General features: G+C 28.9%; 1 protein-coding gene across 1 annotated transcript in view; it reads left to right on the top strand.

Annotated features, from left to right (window-relative positions):
• LOC148304164 (uncharacterized) overlaps positions 1-23,230 on the top strand; it is a 95,820-nt gene that overhangs the window by 37,862 nt on the left and 34,728 nt on the right. The window contains exons 4-5 of the mRNA XM_088268756.1: positions 17,265-17,426; positions 18,088-18,276. Coding sequence (XP_088124882.1) covers positions 17,265-17,426; positions 18,088-18,276 — 351 coding nt within the window. The remainder of the gene's footprint in view (positions 1-17,264; positions 17,427-18,087; positions 18,277-23,230) is intronic.

Raw genomic sequence — 23,230 nt, 5'->3', positions numbered from 1 at the left:
GCGTATATAAAAATATAAAATTTAATTAAATTTGTTTATTATTTTCGGAAAATGCAAAAGCAACTAAAAATGCAATAAAAAATCACACGTTTTCCTGAAAAAAAATATATTTTTTTTAATAATTATTATTTCTAGGGTGTTGTGTATATTGCCTTGTCAATTGTCTTTAGATAATTATTTTGCCTTGTTTACTTTAGAGTTTTTAAGTTATTTATTTTCTTAGATGGCGAGATGATAATCTATAATTGGATGAGAATTGAGAGTGAAATTTTAGGGTCGCATCATATTTATTAGGAATAATTAGTTACATAACAGAGAAGAAAGATATAGCTTAGAGACCAGGGGAAAGAGAGCTAAACCTTCCGACGGCACGGGAGTAGAGCAGAGGAGAGTCAAATATATACAACGATACAAAGCGATAGAATAAGATAGTATCAAGCGTAGTAGATGTACACTTTGGACGTTATATATGAACAGTGAGATACCACGCGTTGTGTAAGTAATATTTAACGTGTTTTGTGGTTATTAAAGAAGTTTCAATTCTCGCACGAGTAAATTTAATTAATAAATGTTATAAAATATTAACAATTAAATTTATTTTGGATAATTTATTTGCCGCAATTTTCTTAAAATACTGCATCAACACCGTTGTCTCTTTAGTTAATCATTATAAATTATTCAAATATTTGTGTCCTGGGTATAAAGCCTTAAGTATAAAAAAAAACTTTTTTCTTCTTCGATTGCCTAAAAATGTGTTTTACCCATATTTTGACACAATTTCCTTCAAATTTCATCCCCACAAGTGACTCTTGTATAATGTATAAAATTTTATTCGCGCAGGAAGTGAGAATGATTTTGTTCGCAAAGTGACGGTAAAACTTTGTAGTCATCAATCACCTGCCAACGTTTTGACGAGGAGATTAGGATTTTTTCGACAGATTCAGCACCCTCCTGCAGGAACAAATTAAAAGTTTAAGATTAAGATTGGAAACAACTAAGTAGGAAGTCTTTGTATGTAATCTGATATATATAGATTCTTGTATTTTCATTTAGACTTTGGACGATTTTGAAAGATATTTATGAACTACAAAATTTTTGTTATTGGTAATATGCAATCCTTACTAACAATTACCTTTTTTGAATCGTAAGAAAAAAATATTTACTCAAAATATTATTAAAAAAAAAAAAATTCATGATTTAAATTTTTTTTAAGTGCAAGATAAATTCTATAAGCACCTAAGTAGAGAGTCTTTTTATTCATAAATTTGATTTTGAACGATTTTGAATTCCAGATTTGTGAAGAAGGATAAATAAGTATTTTAAAAACAGAAAATCGTGTTTTCATGCATCTCCTAGTGCGTAAAATAATTCGAGAATTATTTAACATACACTTAAAATTAAAGTTTTTGCCAAATAAAAAGCTTTTTAAACTCAACAATGACTCACAAATAAAATACCATATACTTAGTTTTTTTTTACATGAGTCCCAAAATTTTAGTAGTGTGGTTGTCAAAATGTTAATGTTTGTTTCTGTTTATGTTTTGCTGTGTTTATGTTAATGTTAAATGGTAAATGTTACTTATGTATGAAGTGATCCATGAGTAAGCCATGTAAATATCAAATATCAAGTTTTCTGTGAAATATATATATATATGTATATATATATATATATATATATATATATATATATATATATATATATATATATATATATATATATATATATATATATATATATATATATATATATATATATATATATATATATATATATATATATATATATATATATATATATATATATATATATATATATATATATATATATATATATATATATATATATATATATATATATATATATATATATATATATATATATATGTATATATATATATATATATATGTATATATATATATATATATATATATATATATATATATATATATATATATATATATATATATATATATATATATATATATATATATATATATATATATATATATATATATATATATATATATATATATATATATATATATATATATATATATATATATATATATATATATATATATATATATATATATATATATATATATATATATATATATATATATATATATATATATATATATATATACATGTACACATACAGTTATTCAACGTTTCATCCCTTAGATAGAAAGTTCTCGCCAAATATTATCGTTGTGCCAGGATCGTGTCAAGTGTTGGAATAATATGACCTTTTGTACCCTATAATAAGAGAACTCCTTTCTGAGGATCTTGTTATTTCAACAAAGGTTTTTACATTTATTCGCTTATATTTATTAATATCCTTATTCAGGAACATAACAAGCATTCAGACGCTCGAATAGTGAATTGAAGCCACACTCGAGATTCTAGATGGAGTTTTCGGTATTATTTTCGATACATTATATAAATAATGATTATTTTGCACAATATGGAATAAACTATGTAAATATGCGTCAAATTTTTCTGTTTTTTTTTACTTGTGGTCACTATGATTATGTTTAACTTAATACATAATATGGTAAACTAAAAACCTTTGGGTTAAAAAAAAATCATCGATATCCTTTAATTTTTAATGTTTTCAGAGATATATGATAGTTCCTATATAATAAAAAAATCATAGCATATTGCGATTCAGAGTTTGGTGATTCTTTTTTTTGACGGCTGTAAAATTGTTTCTTTTCGACTAATAATGTTACTTTTATCGTGTGTTTCTATTCCACTGCAATGCAGTATTAGAGAGTATTACTGTGAGTAGTATGACTGTGAGTAGTACTACTGTGAGCAGTATTACTGTGAGTTTTATTACTGAATTACCATAATATAACATTTAAAATATTTCAATAGAAAAACACTTGTTTTTTTTGATAATCTATAAATAAAATAATTTTTGGGCTAATCGAAGAAATAATAAAAAATCTTAATAGGGACACATATGTCAGTGGACATTATGAACACGTCAGACGACATACGAAGGCTGATGTTTCTTTTTGCTCCGCGATAATAAAGTTTATGTGTAAACATGAAGATAAAATCATAGCTTCCGAAACTAGATGTTTTCATCAAATGAAATATAACTCAAGTAGTAAAAAAAAATGTTTCACTTTCAAAATTTCATCATGTCTTACCACAGAGTGAATTCCGAAACAATAACTAAAAATGTTATTTTAATACAAAAATTGGTTTGGCAGATACAATACATTTAATATAAAATCAGATTTTTAGATAGAAGTTCCTTAAATCCGATCATCTTGCTCATGTTACAAAGTTTTCTACAGTTTCTCAAGGATTTTATAAGGGTCCTAAGACGGTGAGACCTGTATCCTTCCAATATCGGCGCCTATTCTAAAAATGTATATCGACTACCCTTCCAATCGAATCCAAATCAGAAAATATAATATGGGTAACGAAATACATACTCCGCAGAACCTATATTCTGCAATTTGAATAAAGATTTTGTAGTACCCACTATTTGTGTTTTATAGATATCCGTTGCGATGAATATATTCATGCGGAAGTAAAAATATAATATCAATATTTTTTTATTGATATCTCAACGTAGATGAAGAAGAATATGGAATTTCATTAATTGATTCGGCAGTGACTTTGTGGTATAACCTATCCATTTTTAATTAAATTTTTACTTAGTAAATACCACTATTTCTTAAAATACCATCAAAATTACCGTAATACGGTGTTTGAAAATGATCCAATATCACTAAAATTACCGTAATACGGTGTTTGAAAATGATGCGGAATGCATCGAAACACTTCAGTAAATTTTAAGAAATAGTGGTACTTACTAAGTGAAACTTTAATCGAAATGAATATGAATGTTTCGGTATTTACAGGGCTTACAATTTCTCATTGGCTGGTTAAAATATTTTTTATACACTGTGTAACATTCACTATTCTAACCATGATTGACAACTACACTACTCATATTTAGGAAGTTGTATTTATGCTTCAATTGACACCTTCTCTCACTTGCCAGCTTTCGGCACCATCTATGGATGAGCTTATTGAGTTATTTATAAACAGAGACCTTTATGAAATATATGTAAGATTTTTTCTTATTCATTTTACATACTAAGAGACGCTTGAAGACATCAATTGAATAATGTATTTAACACAGGTATTCAGACCAGTTATTTATTTACAATATTTTGAGTGTCAGAAAACCTTTGTTACAAATCTATGTTTGTCCACTTAGGAGTTAAATCTACTGATGTATCGATAAAAATGAACAAGAATAGGGAAATCTGGACATTTACAGGGTTTACAACCTGTCATTGGTTGATTTGAGTCATCACTTTAAACACTGCGTAACATTCATCACTCTACCCACGATTGACAATCACACTTATCAACTTCTGGAAGTTACAATTTTGCTTTGATTGGAAAGATCTTATACACGGTAGGTACTTGGTCGGCGACCACTTTATACGCGTGTAACATTCACCAATTCTACCCATTATTGACGACAAAAGTACTCAAATTCAATATTCTTCTTCATGTTTGATGAGATGTCAAAAAATAATATGAAAAATACTCCTATAATTGGAGATAATCTAGATTTGTGAACAAGTATTTGGACACACTCAAAATGTTGTAAAAGTATTGTTATTATTACTTGGAAAAATAAATCCTCATTTCATTTAAATCCCACGGTATAGTAATAACGTAAACCACATCTGTATTTGGTCCAATACTACGCAAAGTGAATTGCGTTTTCTCTGCCAACCGAACGGAGAAATTGTTATTTGAACGTCAAATTATTACATTTGCTCATCGTAATTTTCTACATTCATCCCTTATTTGATCACGTGCGGTGCTATTATGTGAATTGAATCGTACCAAAGGTCATGGGTTTTTATTCGCAAGTTCAAAACCAATAATTAATGTTTTTAGGTCATAAAAATACACCATGTAATAAAATCCCCTGGCATTGAAAAAAAAGACACTGGAAATGTTTGAATGAATATTATTACTCATCAATAATAATAGTAAAAATGCCTTTACAAGTTGATTTCCTGGTCGAAAATATAATTTTCTCTTCAAAATAAGAATCTGTAAATTGCTAATTCATGATGTATTTTTACCAGTTTTCCTTGAATTATTTTATAAAAATCTTAAAGCGTTTTAAAGTTCTTAAGAGTACGGGTATACCAATTTATTTTCTATATCTATTTTTCCATTTTTTATTTTTTCTTACATACTATTCATCCTCTTGTTTCCTTTTTATAGTTAATTACTATTTTATATCAAACACTTATTTGTAATTTTAATAAACAACGGTTTAAAAATCCCCATGGATCTTTCTCGAAAGACGTCTATAAGAAGATCAAAGAATTCATGGACGCTACAGAAAGATAGCATAATTCGAAGGCTTGGCCAAGGAAACGTTGTTCATGATGAAATGACCTACAACCTTAGAAAGAGGAGAGCTCCAACGGTCTACTTAGACAATAAAGTCAGAATGGAACCAGGAAGAATAACAAGAAATAAAAAATGCTTTTTTCTCTTGAATCATGCAATCATGGATGATGTGGCCAATTTACAAGCCTGAGAAGAACCTGAAATGTAAGACTTAACACTTTGCCTCCATTAAATAAACGATCAACTTCACTTTTTTTACAAATCACAAATCTGGATTATCTCCAATTATAGGAGGATCTTTGATGAGATGTCAAGAAAAATCAACTGAACTTCAATTTGACCATCACCATCATTGCAGTGCCCTATGCACCGTTGAATGCGAATGAGGGTGAAATTAATGATTGACAAGTAATTTAATCAAAGAGCACTGAACCATTTCAAAACAATGTTTCCTTACAGTAAATTTAATTTAAATTGTTATCAAAATAGACGCGCTGATATTTACTATTTTGGGAGTCGATGCTAATTGATTCGATAATTAGAGGTTTTGTCTGGTTTAAAGTTTGGAGAATCACGTTCCGCTTGTAAGCAAACTGAAGGCTTCGATTAAAAACACCTACTAAAATTTTCCGCTTAGCATTTCATTTTAAACACATTTAAATTAAAAACAATGGAGTAAAAAAAATTAACTATCAACATTTTGAGTGTGTATTTGAGTGAAATTGAAGTATTTTTGTAAATAATAAAAAAACAAAATTTCTCTTAAAAAAAAATCATCACGGAGGTGGAGTTCCACTATTAGATCTGACAAACTCGTGTATTATACTAACCGTTCATATATATATACTTATATGTATATACATACATAAAACATGAATAAATATGATACAATATTTGGTTTTATCGCGGTCCATTCACTGACCCGTAACGCTCCAGACGCGGTTCTCAGTTGCGCTTACAACTCACACCGATAGATAGCGCATGGGTCATAAATTACCCCTTACTCCCCCCCCCCTCGCCGCCCCGCACAAATGGGTTTGCGTCCCGGATGGCAAGATGAATGCATAAAAATATAACCAGAAATTACGGGTTAAAAAATATGCACATGTTGTGAATAAGTAATTCGGGAACTGAATTGTTCGCTTGTGTTTTGTAGTTAGCCCAATCGAGACTATAGAAGCCTGAAGAAAAAAAAACAACAAAGAAACCGTTTATTTTAGTTATTTATTTTTTTACGAAAATGTTAATAATATTAGTATATTACCAATCATCGAGATTTTTATGTCTACCGGTTTCGAGACGTACCCGTCTCTTCGTCAGGACAATCACTACCACAGCATACGAACAATTTTACCCTTCACTACCATAGCACTATTTACTCACTTAAAACTACACAAAATGTTTAACACATTGAATTTTTGGTCGACCCGAAGACCGACATGCACTAAAGGTTTCAGCACAAACATGCGTTACGAGCCGAGGTTAAACATGCACTACCTAGCAAAAACTCGGCTAGTTAAATACTTTAAATATTAATAATATTGAGAATAGTATATTTTTGTATTTATTTATATTTTATTTGACTGATGTAACATACACTTTATAGAATAAAAGGACGATTTAAATATCCAAATAAATCTCTTGTATGAGACACTTTTTTGAGATTATTAATGTAAACACGACTAGTTTTGAGAACTGCAGATTTTCTCGAAACTCGTCGTGTTTATGTCACTGTGGTTAACTTGAACGTGAGAGTTTTACTTTATTGTGTTCATTTTATGTTTTAAGATATATATATATATATATATATATATATATATATATATATATATATATATATATATATATATATATATATATATATATATATATATATATATATATATATATATATATATATATATATATATATATATATATATATATATATATATATATATATATATATATATATATATATATATATATATATATATATATATATATATATATATATATATATATATATATATATATATATATATATATATATACAGTATCTACTCAATGAATTAGGGCCACCCACTATTTTTTTGAATACTCTGAAATCTTTTGGATTATTATATTTATTTTACATAAATACTTTAAGTTTTCTATTGACATCTTATATCATGTATATTACCTTCAATAATATGTAAAATATACCTGGATTATTTAAGCCTTTACAAAATTTCAACCCCATTTTCTGAGAAAGGTCCCTAATTGTCACAGGTAGACAGATAGTTGAAAGTTCAAAAAATAGTCCTATCTCATTTATTAGTGAAGTTTCTTGAGTTCTGGTTGTTGTTTTGTTCAGAGAGGTTATATAGTTATCGTGTCTTGTGAAAAAAACTTAATTTTTAATTTTAGTTCATAAAGTATAAATTTTTTTTGTAAACACAAGTGGTTTTTTTGAAAAGGACAAAATGGGAAAAATTAAAGACATTTCTGAGGAAAAAAAGTCTAGTGTTATAGTGCTTCTGAAATTAGGAATACTATATAATAGAGAAATTTCAAAAAAAGAAAACGTTTCTCGTCAAACAGTGGACAGAATTTCAAAATCAATAAAAAATCAGTCACCCGCCACCAGCAATCGGCGAAAGAACTGTCGTAGGATTAGAAAAACAACACCGAGGACTGATCGAAAAATCGTTCAAAGTGACTTAGAAAACCGTAGTGCATCAGCAAAAACATTAAAAATAAAATTGGAAGAAGAGGGTATAAATATATCGGTATCAACCTGAGGCGACGTCTTTACGAAGTAAATCTGAAATGCAGGCGCCCTGTAAAAGTACCAAAATTGACACCACGAACGAAAGCGTATCGATTAAAATGGGCCAGGCTTCATCGAAATTACTCGGTAGATGATTGGAAAAAGGTATTTATTTAAATTGAATTTTCAACATATCATTTTAGTAAATAAACTTATATATGTGAATTAAACTTAAATTTTCATTATTTTTCAGGTCATCTTTAGTGATGAGTGCCGGTTAGAAGCCGTGACAGAGAGCCGTCGATTCGTCAGGAGAACACCAATGGAACGTTACAATGAGGCCTGTGTGGTAAAAGTTATCCAACACCCCCCTGCAACAATGATATGGTCATATATTATTAACAATTTACCTGGGCCGTTGTTTTTCGTGGAAGGAACAATGAACCAAAATTCCTATAAGCAGGTCCTCGAACGAATTTTATTGCCCTTCTACCATACACTCGACCCAACAGAAGGTCCATACACCTTCATGCAGGATGGGGCACCTTGCCACCGGGCTAAATCAATAATAAATTTTTTGTCTAACAAAAATCTGCCTTTGCTCCCCTGGCCTGGAAATTCTCCGGACCTTAATCCTATAGAAAACGTATGGAGCATGTTAAAAAATAAGGTATACTCATTTCCAAATCCGACAGTAGACTGTCTAAAAAAAAATATTCAAAAAATTTGGTCAGAAGACGAAGAAATAAAAAACATGATAAAACAGTGCATTTTAAGTATGCCGAAAAGAATTGAGGCAGTTATTTCTGCCAAAGGTGGAAATACTAAATACTAACTATATTTATATGAAAATATATGCATAATTTAAGCGTAATAAAGTGTTCATGTGTAAATAAAATTCAATGTTGTTTTATTCAAGGTTTTCTCTGAGTTATTCCTGTTTGAATTGAGAAATTGCGTGAAATTCTGCGTGGCCCTAATTCATTGAGTAGATACTGTATATATATATATATACTTGTTTATTGTTTTGGCATTTATTTTGTGGTAAGACATGTTGAAATTATCAAAGAAAACACTTGTAAATGTTAACTGACCTGAAGATGGAAGCTCAGCTTCCGAAATAAGTTTTCATAAATTAATTCATGTGGTAAGAAAAAAATTGTTTTCTTAAACTTACTTCTTTTACTTATTTAACTTCTTGAATAATGAGTTGCGTATTAATATGGTTGGTCTTGCTTTGAACCAATATCTTTTAACAAACCAAAATAGTTTTATGTACTTTTAATCTTATTTACACAATTGGGTAGATAACTATAAACATAAATATGAGATCATAAATGAAATTCAATAAAAATATCGAAGAATCTGAATTTTTTAAAAAGTCGTCCACGTGGGAGAAAGAATGTTTTTTTTTATGTTTTCATTGTATTTTATATAATAATATGACATATGAACCATAGAGGCTGGTAAACATCACCTTTGCTATAAAGACAGTTTGCACATTTAATTTTAAAAAATATGCTGTGCCGTTAATCGTCCAATTCGGTTATTTTAACCGATTATTTTGTTAATATTGCCTGTTTTTCCCTTCGCTACCTTAGTGTGAAGGTGGTAGATAGCAAGTTATTTGCGCGACGTTTTAACGACGCTTCAAATGCTTCTGAGAAAGCTCTCGAGACCAAGACTGCAAACCTTTCAAACTCGCAATAAAGTTATCGCGGAGCAAAAAAAAATATCAGCCTTCATATGTCGTCTGACTATTATATCGCTTCAGGTACTAGTTCTATATCGCTTTAGGTACTAGTCCAGGTTAATATTGAATAAATATTAAAGTGAAAAAAATCATCTGTATTTATTCGACCTCTACCTAGTAATCGAGCCTCGGACCTCCAGTGCGATAGTCAAGCGTGCTGAATATTACACTACGTAGGCGGAGGAAGTTTTTAAATAAACGTTTATTTGAATATACATACGTATGTATGGAAAAAAATCTCTGTCACGCATTTTTTTTTAGTTCGTTTTTATTTTTTATTTTTTATAGAGTCCAATATGTTTGGTTTTATTTTTAATTTATTTAATTTTTTTTTTTATTTTATCTAACTTACCATCACGCAGCTTCCCTAAAGAGGTAGACAGAGAAAATAAAATGCCACACCACTTTGTCTTTGCAAGCTTTTTTGGCCTCTTCTTTATTCATGCATCTCCTCATATCATACATACATACATCTAAGAACTATTTTAAAAAATCCTTTATTTATCGAAGTTGTGGGAAATTTAATGAATGTTGTACCCACCTTGATATGTTCTACTCTAATATTTTTTTAAATTTAAAGCTAAATTGTTCGAAATATTATAAACCTAAAAAGGTAATTCTATTCCCTGTCCTTTCCTTTTCTTCTTTTCCTATCTCTTCCATCTCCTTTTCTCTTTATCCCATCCTTGTATCATATCTCTTCCTTTATTTAGACCTCTCTTATGCATAGTTGTGAAGAACTGTAATTGGTACTCATGATTTTATTTTTTGTATTCTGATGTAATATATATTGTAACTGTTGTTCTTCCTTCCAATAAAATAAATTAAATTAAATTAAATACCCATCGATTATTTCGACTCCTGATCTGACCACTTTCAAGTGTTATAAGTACTTAACATTTTTTATTTAGATTCATCATTTTTCATATTCCAAACATATCTGGCTTAAAATATTAATTCTGTACAAGAAGATTTATAAATAAAAAAAATATTTTTATTTTTTTAAATATATTTTTCCACTTTCTATTTACAATTACAATTTCAATTTATTTCATTTCTTCATTGTAACGTTAACTGCGAGTGCTTTTATGTTTCATTTAAATTAAATTAAAAAGACTTCGTAAAAATAACAACCATTTAGCCCAATGTAATAAATCAAACAGAATAATTCAACTGACTCAAGCGGAAGTGAGTTAAAAGATGCAGAAACTCTTATTAAGCAAGTCAGCATTTAAAAAGATAGCAAAATATTCCCACGGCTCCCATTAGCAAGTACCTACTAATAAAAACGGAGCAAAAATATACTTTTGAAATTTCACCTAACCCTTTCTCTAAATGAGTATAAGAAAATATTAAAATAATAATAATAATTTGAAAAGATTTTAAAGAAATTATAAAAACATTTTAATGTTTAACTTTTTTTTTTAAATAAAAGAGATTTATTTGTGTTTTTAGTATTTACACAAATATTTCAATTTCATACTATTTCTGTGAGCCTAAGCGGCTCATTATTAGAAATAGGTATCAAATTGTCTTAGAGTGGGTTCGAACCGAGAAACTCAGACTTAAGAGTCTGCGACACTAACCACGGGACCATAACCCAACACATATGAAAAGAAGAAAATCCGAAATGCAAACGATATTTAACTAACTAACTGACTAACCATCACGCCGCTTCCTCGCAGGGGTAGGCAGAGAGAATATAATTCTGTCTTTGCAAACATTCTTCGCCTCTTCCACGTTCATGTATGTCTTCACACATACCCGCCGATGTTTTAGTTAAATTTCCTCATTCTAGTAATAAACTTCCTCCAACGATATTTTAGTCATATTAAATTTCAACAGGCTTTGTACGATAACTCCACTTCTTTCTCCATTTGTAAAATATTTAGGATACTTAAAAAAATTATTTAACAATACCTTTTCTTCAAAATGCAACAACACTTTCTGCCCTGAAGCGGGCAAATATTCAGTTAAAAATATTCCGTATTTGCTGGGATATAGTACATTTTCTGTGCATTCCGAAAACGTGCACAACTGAAAATTGTCGATTTTTTAAATATGACGTTGTTGAAAGGAGTGAGCGAAATTTTCCCCTCTCTATAATTAAATAAACTTAGGATTATATCACTACGTCTCCGTAAAACTAGTGATCAAGTTCATACCATATTCATCTGTTGCAATTTTCTATGCATCATTATCGGGTGGGTACATATAGGGGTTCAGAAGAAAAAGATTTACAGGTATGCAAAGGTGTTTGAAAGTAACCATATATCGGCTTTGTAACTTATAAATTGTACTAAATTTATATAAGTAAAAATCGTCCTGACCCCTGGATTCATACATTCTACGATATAATAACGATATTTATGTATTTCATTATACAACAGATAATTTTTGCGTTGGCAAGTGTATGATAAGACTATTAAAATTTATTACGCTTTTAATGCTTTCAAAGCTCATCGGTTCCAGATGTATTTTTTTAAAATATTTGTTTTGAAAAATATGTGTCCACCAAAAAAATTGGATACCATTTCTGTAAAAAAATATATAAAAACATTTTTTTTGCTGTTTAAAAAAGGTATTTAAAACAGAATAATATAAAATGTATTTATACGCGATTCCTCAAATTGCACAAGAAGTTAATTTGAAAAATATGTGTGTATAAGTTCTTAATCTTATTCCGGCATTCCTTCTGCTAAAATATAAATTATTTGAGTGAAGGAAAAACGTTTGATGTGTTTACATCACTTTTTCTCTTACGTTCTCTTAGCATGACTGCTAGCATACTCCTAGTACCGGCACATGATACATTTTGTAGGTATCCGGATGACAGATGCAATTTACGCTGACGAATAGCAACATAGCACGATTCGCTAACGATATTTATCAGTTGTGCAAAACCTCGTAAGTTACATTTAAAAAAAAAGTTTTAAATATTTGCATAAAAGTACTTTAAAACTATTATGAAACCATTCATTTGGAATAAGGGACTGTTGTTAAAAGTGTTTTTATAACTATTGAAAACAAAACATGTTACAGACATATTGTTGATGAACAAATTAATACGGCGTCAGTTGCGGCGTGGTAGCCTTTGCACCATCTCCTTGCAAGTTGATTAAAACAATAATACTATTATTTTTAATTCAAATTTAATTTGGTATGTACCACTGTTTCTTTATAACTATTTTGACACATGTTATGATGCATTGCTAATCATTTTTCAACACTGCATTCAAATACTATGTTTGAAAATGATGCGGAATTCACCGAAACATGTGTCGCAATAGATTAAAAGAAACATCGGCATTTGTCAAGTAAAAATTAAATTAAAAATTGGATAGATATTGCCATAAGTGACTTCAAAATCAGTAAATGAAAAATAATATGACTAAGAAAACACCTTTTTCTATTTTTATATTTTGCTATATTTTAAGGTTTAAAAAATAGTTTTATTTTATTTTATGAATTACAATGAGGTATAAAGAAAATAAGACATAAAGACCAATATGATTAAGTTAATATGATTAAGGAAAAAATGATTTATAAAAAAATAATACTTATTAAAATATTATTTTGAGAAACAAAAAGACTTTGTTTTTTGATCCACTCACATTTTTACAAACAACCAACTAGTTTTGTACATTAAACCCTGAAGAGGGCAACAGGTTGTTGCCGAAACAAGTTGGTTGTGAATAAAAATGTGAGTGGATCAAAAAACAATGTTTTTTTTATTTCTCAAAATAATTTATCAATATGATCCACAAAGTTAATGCTTTCGATATTCAAAACATATTTATATATTCGTTTTGTGATTCTTCATTTTATAACATATTTGAAATAAAAGGACCATTACTATAAAGCAGTTTAGAAATCACAAACTTACCTCGTTTTGAAATGAGATACCAAAAGCTCTTTCAGCGGATCAGAAGCATAATTTGTTACCCTTAATAATTAAGTTATTCGATACTGATACAAAGCAAGTGAACTGAGAGCGTGAGCGCACAAGTGTGACGGTGAAAATATAAAATTTACGTCATATGAATAATTTATGCTGGAACCATTTGGATGATTCAAAATTAAATAAAATAGGAATAACCTTACCTAAAATAAATTATTTGATATTTGACCTATATTTAATAAAATAATAATAAATATTTATTTGAATAAGCTTAAATTTTTATTTGTCCAAGTAATTATATTATTACTAAAAAAACAATGATTCACATGCTTATACGTATATTTACCGTTATTTGAATATTTCCTTTAAAATAAATAAACAAATTTACATTTTACTAAATATTTATTGATTTTAAATAAGATTTTTTTAAGATTTAAAAAAAAAACACTAGCACACACACGCACACACAAACACACACACACACACACATACATGCACATTATGAATTCCATCTCCTTTTACTATTAGTGTATTGTTGCTGCTTTTAGTCTTTCAGTTGTTTATTTTATACTATTTACATTTATTATTTTTTTTATTTTATAAAACGTTTAAACTTTTGAACCTCAGAAGTTTGCATAACCCCAAAAATGGAAAAAGATATATTTATTTTTATTTTTAGTTTTTTTCTCCTCCTTACGACATTTATGTTTATTTTTTGTTTTTAATTTACAACATTTTTTATTGTATTATCTGACCAACTAAGATATTCAAGTTTAAATGAAATTAAAAATATTTATTTGGTCATCATAATATCTTATTTGAAGATGTAAGTAAATTTCAAACATATTTTATTTAATTTATAAATGTCTATATTATTTTCTATCTTAAAAACAGTCAAGATTCAAAGACCCTTTCAATTGTTTTCATTAGAATAGACACCTGACAATAAAACACTTTGAAATAATGAAATTCGTTGTATTTTTACTGTAGTATTTTATTTGGTTTAGATCAGTACTAAATATTACAGGAGAGCATTCAATGGAGAAAGGTTGGATATCCGAATAACCGAAGAGCTTTAGGGTTTTTCGAGAACGAGAGAAAGTCAAAGTTTACTTTATCAATTGATTTTGTATACACCTTATTCGTCAAGAAAGCTTTACACAATATCCTCCACCCCCAGGAAGCCACTCCATTTTTTAAATTTATTATATCTCGGCTGTTAAGGTGTATCCTTGAATTATATTACTTTGTTTTTCCTATTATCCTTTTCGAGTTTTACATTTTTTATATGGTAAAATTCTAAATGAAATCCGTAATTTTTTATTGAATTACACGGATTTTGATTTTTCGAACACACAGTACGAAGCTTTCTTCTGAATTTTATATTTCGTTATTCAGTAAAAAACAAACCTTTGATTTGACAAGAGAAAAAATAAAAGCCAAAACTCAAAATGTGTTGATTTTTATGGCAGGACATGTTCTATGTATTGACGTACGTATAATCAACTCAATAACAAAAAATTTAAAAACATTTTGAATGTGTCCAAAGCATCTTCTCCGCAGGGGTAGGCACAGATAATATAATGCCACACCACTCTGTTTTTGCAAACATTCTTCGCCTCTTCCACGTTCATGCATCTCCTCATACATACCCGCCGATTGTTTCGACTCCTAACCTGACCGCTTTCAAGTATTTGGCATACCTGATCGTACCAAGTTTTTCTTGGTCTTCCTCTGCTCCTTTTTCCAAATACATTCGCCTCATATTTTTTTACCGTTCTTTCCTCACTCATTCGTTCTAAATGTCCACACCATCTCAACACACCTTTCTTAATTTTATCGATAATGCTTCTCTCAGCTTTGCATTACTTCCTTAATTCACTATTCGAAAATCTATCATACATCGTTTTGTCGCACATTCTTCAGAGAGATCGAATTTTGACTGCATTCAGTCTACTTTCATCGTTCTTTTGCCAACTCCATGTTTCACTTTCAAACATTAGGGTCGGAACCAGGACTGCGTAGTGTAATGCCAGTTCAGCTTTCGCATTTTCAAAAAACTAAATTTAATTTTCAAACTAAATGTGAAAAATTCAACTGAATTAGCATTGAAATTCAATCAACGGAATTCGGTGTCATTTTTTTATTGCTTCGAGTTTAAAAAAAATTCAAATACTAAATCTCTGGTTGGCGGCGCGATTGATTCCGTCAGCCAATCACAAATGCGAGTCACGTTTGTATTTGGAACGACCGTTCGTGATTCAAATTTATAAAGAGAGACGATACGATCGGAAGACAAAGGGGAAACAAAATAAATAAAGTCATTGTATGGAGATTTACAAATTATTATTCAAAAGTTTTGTTTATTTATTTTTACTGTGTCATTATTGAATCATGAGTTAATTTTATTACCCAAATAAATTAACCCTTCGTTAGTCGAAACTGAAAAATACATTTTTTGCACTATGTATTTAACTCCTATACCAATGAACCTGGAATACGATACAGGTCACTCTTTATTCATTTTTAAAAACAATCACGTTGACGCTATATCAAATCAATGATGTGTGAAAAAAGAAGAAGATATACACGATTTGAATGTAACAAATTAGAATTAACGTTTTTTTGTACCATTTTGTATTTAAAATTTAATTGATCTACCCTTCAATAGTATCTGAAGCACACGACTTTTAACTTACAATTAACGTAAAATTAACGATGAAGTCAACACCACATCGATCAACCGCTGTGTCATGTGTATCATTGTGTGCGGCTAAGGTTCAGAAAAGAATAAGTGCTGTGGTATTTAAATTTCTTATTAATTTAAAAGTTTACAATGCATATGTATATTATTATTTGATTCGGTATTAACTTAGTGAAATATAATTTGGATTTATATGTAAAAACCAAATATTTGTATGGTAAAATACCACTTTTTGAGATCGTTAATGGAAACATGACTAGTTTCGAGAACTAAAGTCGTTCTCACTAACAGTACCTATGTATTTTCACATGTTAAAAACATCCGTCATTCTCAAAACTTGTGTTATTTACATTAATAAATTAAAAAGTAGTATTTTGCATATGCTTTGTTTTAATATTTAAAGTATATTATACATCATTTCGACAAATCACGCCATGCATTTACTTGCAAGTATACATATATTTTCCTTGCAATTAAATAAAAATAATTATAATAATCATATTCATTATTTAAATAGGTACTTCCATTTTTATAAAATATCGTCTTATGGGCGTTTTACATTTTTTTTATGTATGTCTTTCTTCAAACGAACTTAATTCAAATCTTAATGCTGACCTAAATGTAAAAAAATAAATAACAATACATTAAAAAAAATTACTTTTTTTTCAGATAACTAAATAACACTGTAATTTAGTAATCTGAATAATTTAAAAAAATAATTTAAATTTAAAATTTAATTTTTTTAATCGTTTTTTTCAGAAGGCTATTCACCTTACGGAAATAACAGGAAATATCCTGTTATGATTTTCATCCACGGAGAGTCCTTCGAGTGGAATTCTGGAAATCCTTATGATGGAACAGTCCTCGCAGCCTACGGACAGATCATCGTCGTCACTATTAATTTCAGACTGGGAATTTTAGGTAAGGGAAATAATTTTGCAGTATATTCAAATCTTTGTTTACAAATCTCGGTTTGTCAACTTAGAAATTATTTATATTGATATCTCAGCATAGATAAAGAAGAATATGGAAATGTCACGACCTGTCATAACCTGGTTTAAGTGATCACACACGTAACATTTCACATTCTGCCCATGATTGATAAGTATGTAACATACTAATTTTTTATATTTTAACTGACTTTTCACATGCCGTTTCTCAGCACCATCTATGGTTTAGTTGAGTAATTAATAAAAATATATTCCATAGAGGTCTCTGCCAATAAGTTGAAAATTGACAGTCATCATACGAGACACGTAGAACGGCAGTTTATAATTGCCAACACGAATGGATTTATGTATTTATTTTAAATCAAACACAGATTTTTGAGTCAACTAAGTTGTATATATTTTATTACAAAGCGAAACAATTGTCACAATATACATATATATTTATTTTTGTGTTTTTGTTAATAAAATACAACTTAGTAGACTCAAAAAATCTTGGTTTGATTTAAAATTAAAACATAAATTAAAACGGAGTTCTACAAATTAAACGCCAAATCAATAAATAAATAAATAAATAAAAAAAAAACAAAAAAAACAAATGGATTTAATTTCAACCCCGTCTGCTTTCGTTTCAGGTTTCATGAAGCCAAGCATTTCAGAGCACACCATAGGCAACTTCGGTCTGCTGGACCAAGTGGCTGCTCTCCAGTGGGTGAAGGATAACATAGCAGCCTTCCACGGAGATCCTGGCTCCGTCACTCTCGCTGGACATGGAACAGGAGCTGCTTGCGCCAACTTCCTGATGGTGTCTCCCGTCGCCAACGGTAATACTCCGATATTCTGAATATCATGTTTACACATCCTATTATTATACTAACACTCTCATTACCATTCAAATTTTCGAATACCACATTTTGGTTTTACACAAAGTGAATGGTGAATGATAAGGAGATTATTATATAACCATAGTACAAAGTTAAAAATATTATGTTATTTGTTAAAAATTTTGAGCTTTTGTAATTTTTTGATGAATAATGATATCAGATTATTTTAAGTTAAAATTTTAAATTATAATTTTTTTAAATACGGGAAATACATTTTCAATTTAAATATCAAATAGTATTTCTAAAACATCTATTGTGTCACGTGTTACGATTAATCCCACGTTATTTTCAAAGAATTGGAAAATAAATTAAAATAATATCATTACTGGGTTATTTTATTAATTGATTTCCCAAATCCTTTTTGTTGATTCAAACAAATTGAAAAATTATGATTCAAACAAATAAATAAAATACATACTTGTATGAGAAGACTTACGTGTTTATTTATGTAAGCATAACAAGTTTTGAGAACTAAAAAAGTTCTAAAAAAACTATTATAAAGTTTGGTAGTCTTGTTAGTTATGTTTTACAAAATATCATTGATGGTTTTTAGCTTGTCAAACATTTAAAATTTATTTTATTTAATTTTTAAATTTAAATTACTTGCTCAATTCAATATTTACTAAGGAAAGCCATAAAAGGTCAATTGAAATAACCAGACGTAAAGTTCCTTTTTCTTTTTATTTTTTCGTCCATGTTTAGAAATTTTTGTTATATCTTGATAATCATCCTTCAGTGGTACAATTATTTTTTTTTTTTAAAGATTTTTAATTGAAAAGAATTATATTTTATTGATTGTTTTGGCATTAACTTTGTGGTAAGACATGTTACAATGATTAAAGAAAACACTTGTCTTTAATCATTGAAAATAATTATATTGAACAGTGAGGACGATAATATTATAAATTACAAACTGTTGAAAAGTATCGATCTTCTGGAATTATTTGTATGTACCGTATTGTCATTATGATTTATTGAAAAGAGGAACCTTGTTAATAAATTAACGAATCATTAATAGATCAGCACCGCGTTCGAAATAAAATATGTGGTCGCTATGAATATTAAATACGAATATTTCAATTGAAAATTTCAATTCACGTTTTGCTCTTATACTGTTGTAATAATTTATTGATAATAAAAGAATGCAACATAATATTGAAAATAATTTTACAATTTGTGTTTCTGGCATTAATTCTTTGTACTTATAAAACTCTTCTGAAAAAAAGAGATTTTTTCAAAAATACAATGAGATCTGTTTTTATTTATAAACTGTTAAGGAAAACAAATGTAGTTTAAGAATCAAGTCATGCTAATTCATAGTCAAAACACTCATTAATGGCTGAAACGGTTTTTGATTATATTTAAATTGTAACCTAAAAATAGGTATTTTTAGTATCGTAATCCGATTATTACGATTGGATTTTGACTGGATGCAGTCAAAAAACGATCTTTCAGACGTTTAGGCATCAAAAAAGATGTATGATAGATGTTTGAATGGTGAAACAAGGTTAGAATACAAGGCAGAGATAAGCATTATCAATAAATATAAAAAAAGGCGTAGTGAAATATTTTGGGCATGTTGGATGGAGAGGAAAAACAACAATAAAACGAAAGTAATAAGATTTTAACAGAAGAAGACCGAATAAAACTTTGTTGTGGTCAGGTCTGGAGTCGGAATAATTGGAAAAATCATCGAATATGAAAGTGTTAAAAGTAAAAATTGTTTGCAAAGATAGGGTGGTGTGGCGTTATATTTTCTCTGGCTACCCCTGCGGAGAAACAAGGTGTGTTAAATTTTTATTTCACGCTGTTGACAAGAACATCTGTAGCTGTCTAAACTAGTCATTTTCCTCACTAATAAACACAAAAATGTATTTTTTATGTTTGTTATTTAAAGGAAAAAATACATGTTCCCTAAAATGGCAGTTTAATGACATAAAACAAAACTAAGTTCATTTGGGATTTCTCCAAAAACAACTTAAATACTGAGAATATGTTTTTTTTTCGTTAAGTGCATAATTTATCATTTCTCGACACTTATGCGTGGTTAATTTTTTATTAAGTTTTGTTTTGGCATTAAAACGCCGAATGCAATTTGGGCTAAATGCGTTAAGACATCACCATTGCGAATGAATGTGCAGTTTAGTGTACCGTTTTTAGGTGACTGCCAGAAACGGAGCTTTGGAGCAAGGAAAATTATTTTGTTTTCATCTGCAGTTGGCATTAAAATAATTCTAGAAATTGTAATACGCAGTTAGGGCGAGAGACAAAAAGGAAGCAAGGAATGCTGTTTTATTCACTAAAGGATGCAGCAGAGAAAGCTCTCAGTTGCATTTCGTGATGAGATTTTATCATTAAATTTTCGAATCTTTTCATAAATTATTACATATATTTTTAAAAATAAAATAAATAAATTAATAGTATTTTGAGGGCGTCCAAATATTTGATCGCAAATCTGGATTATCTCCTATTAAGAGTAATTTCTTATTATTTTTTAAATATCAACATTTCAACATCTCAAAATGTTGTAAATGTACTAACTGTCGAATTATGCTAAAAATCAAATTAAAAAGAATATTTCCTGGCGTTTCTCGAGTGTGTGAATATAATCCAGGATTTAGACCTCACATATAAATGAAAGAGTTTCTGCTTAGTAAAAAGCTTCTCTCATCTCATCAAAGATATCTCTAAATGAGAAATTCTAGTAATTCTAGTTAATTAAAACAGTTTGTTTCGAAATTAAACAATACGTTTAGAAGTTTCGAAAATTTTAGGTAGTGTGGTTGATAATCATGGGTAGAATTGGTGAATGTAACACGTGAGTAAAGTGATCTCACTTAAATCAGCCTAACCCCTTTTAATGCCCAGACTTCCATATTCTTCTTCATCTGTGTTGAGATGTCAAAAAATAATATAAAAAATAACTCCTATAATTGGAGATAACCCAGATTTGTCAATAAGTATTTGGACACACTCAAAGTATTGTAAATTTGAATTTATTTAGTAAATCCAATCAATGCATCGCTTGCAGGCAGGATTAAATGCTTTTAAAAGCAATATTCGTCATGAATACGTTAAATCAAATTTCAAATTGTCCGGAAAAGTATTTTTTATATCACCCGGCAAGTATTAGCGTAAAAAGTTACGTGAGACATTTTAGAAAATCTGTGGGGTGATTTTAACCGAAACGTTCCTACACCGTAGTATTATGAAAGTGGATAAGGCTGACGACTTGACCTAAAAATTGATTTCGGAGCGCTGTTAAAAGCTGTTTTACCTGAAATAATCTGTAACTGATCCATAAACATTATGTTCGACGATTCGGCAGGCGGCCAAACGTGCAAGGCGATCTTAAGCTGGAGATGCATCAATATGGAACTGTAAAATGGCGAAAACACTCGTAAATGCACGAACTTACTGACATTTTCCTTAAACTAACGTAAATGGGCAGGGAAGTTTGTCACAGTGCTTGGAAACGAATTTGCTGCCAGTTTCTAAAGAAAACGAGCTATAAAATAAATTAAAACTTTTCTTTTCACTTTATCTTATTTTTGTCCTCCTCCGTAGGGTAATGGTCAGCGCGCTCGGCTACCGTTCTGGAGGTCCCGTGTTCGATTCCCAGGGGGTTAAAATAAATACGAATGATTGTTTTACTCTACTATTTATTCAACATTGGTCTGGTACCTGAACCGGAGGGCTGATCACATTTCCTTCATGTGTGAACGATCAAGATAACACTGCGTTTATATGTCACAGTGCCCTATGCACCATTAGGGTGCGGATAAGGGTATTCTCTCTCTCTTCTTATCTAATTTGTTTTTATCATTTTCTTTTTATTTTAAATATTTCTTTTTACATTTTTTAATCAGTTTCTTTATTTAATTTTGATTTATTTATTTTCTATCTCATCGTAAATTAATTCAATAAATTCAAATAAATATGTAAAATGTTCGTTTGTTCAAAACCTTCAATCTACCAAAACCATTCTCTGATCATTTTGAAGTTTTATGCCTACGTTGCAATTGAATATACACGTGTTTTTATATGCAAAGTTTTTCATTTTCATTTAACCGAACTGATCCACAGCAGCTCGTTACATTATAATAATTTCAGTTTTTCCAATTTTATTGTTAAAATTTTTTGGATTTTATTTCACTCATGTGTTTTTCATATCAAGATATTTTATCGATACTTTTAACATACATGAAGAAGAATATTGATACTGAGCATTTACAGAGCTTACGACCTGATAAAGTTTGGATTAAGTGATTACTTTATGCATTTAATTTCATGAATGTTTCTACCATCATGAAATAAAGTGCAAAAATGAATGTCAAAAATTCCTACTACTGATTGTTAGTCCTGCAAATGCCTAAACTTTCAAATTAATTTTCGTCTATATTAAAATATGTTAAATTATCTTTTGTTTTATTAAATGATATTTAATTAAAAAGATGGAAAATAACAATACATAGCTTTACAGGACATCAATTTCCAGTAAAATAATTTATTAAGCAATTATTTAATTAGCACTATTTACTTTATAACTCATTTTCATCTATGTTGAAATTTTTTTAATTTTTATTTATTTACTAACATTTATTTAATTTCAAGGATGGAAAAAAGCGAAACTATTTTTTACGAGACATTATTTTCATATAAATGAAATACTGAGCAAGTATTTAATTATTACACCTTATGCGAGATGAACGCTGTCTGCCTATTTTCTAGTCACTAAATCTTCAACAAAATTTTACCATCGCATTATTTGTTTATTTTTTAAACGTGAAAACGTCGTAATATGGTACGGAGGATTTTATTATGTTTAAATGGAAATAGTGTTTTAAGGACGGTAGTAAACCTCCATTCAATTTTCTAGAACAAGTAATAAAGT

This window comes from Brachycentrus maculatus, unplaced genomic scaffold, assembly GCF_059751285.1.
Source record: "Brachycentrus maculatus isolate JH-2025_06_01 unplaced genomic scaffold, ASM5975128v1 h1tg000327l, whole genome shotgun sequence".
Lineage (NCBI taxonomy): Eukaryota > Metazoa > Arthropoda > Insecta > Trichoptera > Brachycentridae > Brachycentrus > Brachycentrus maculatus.
Note: the sequence above shows the minus strand (reverse complement) of the source record. Positions and strands in the feature narration are given on the sequence as shown.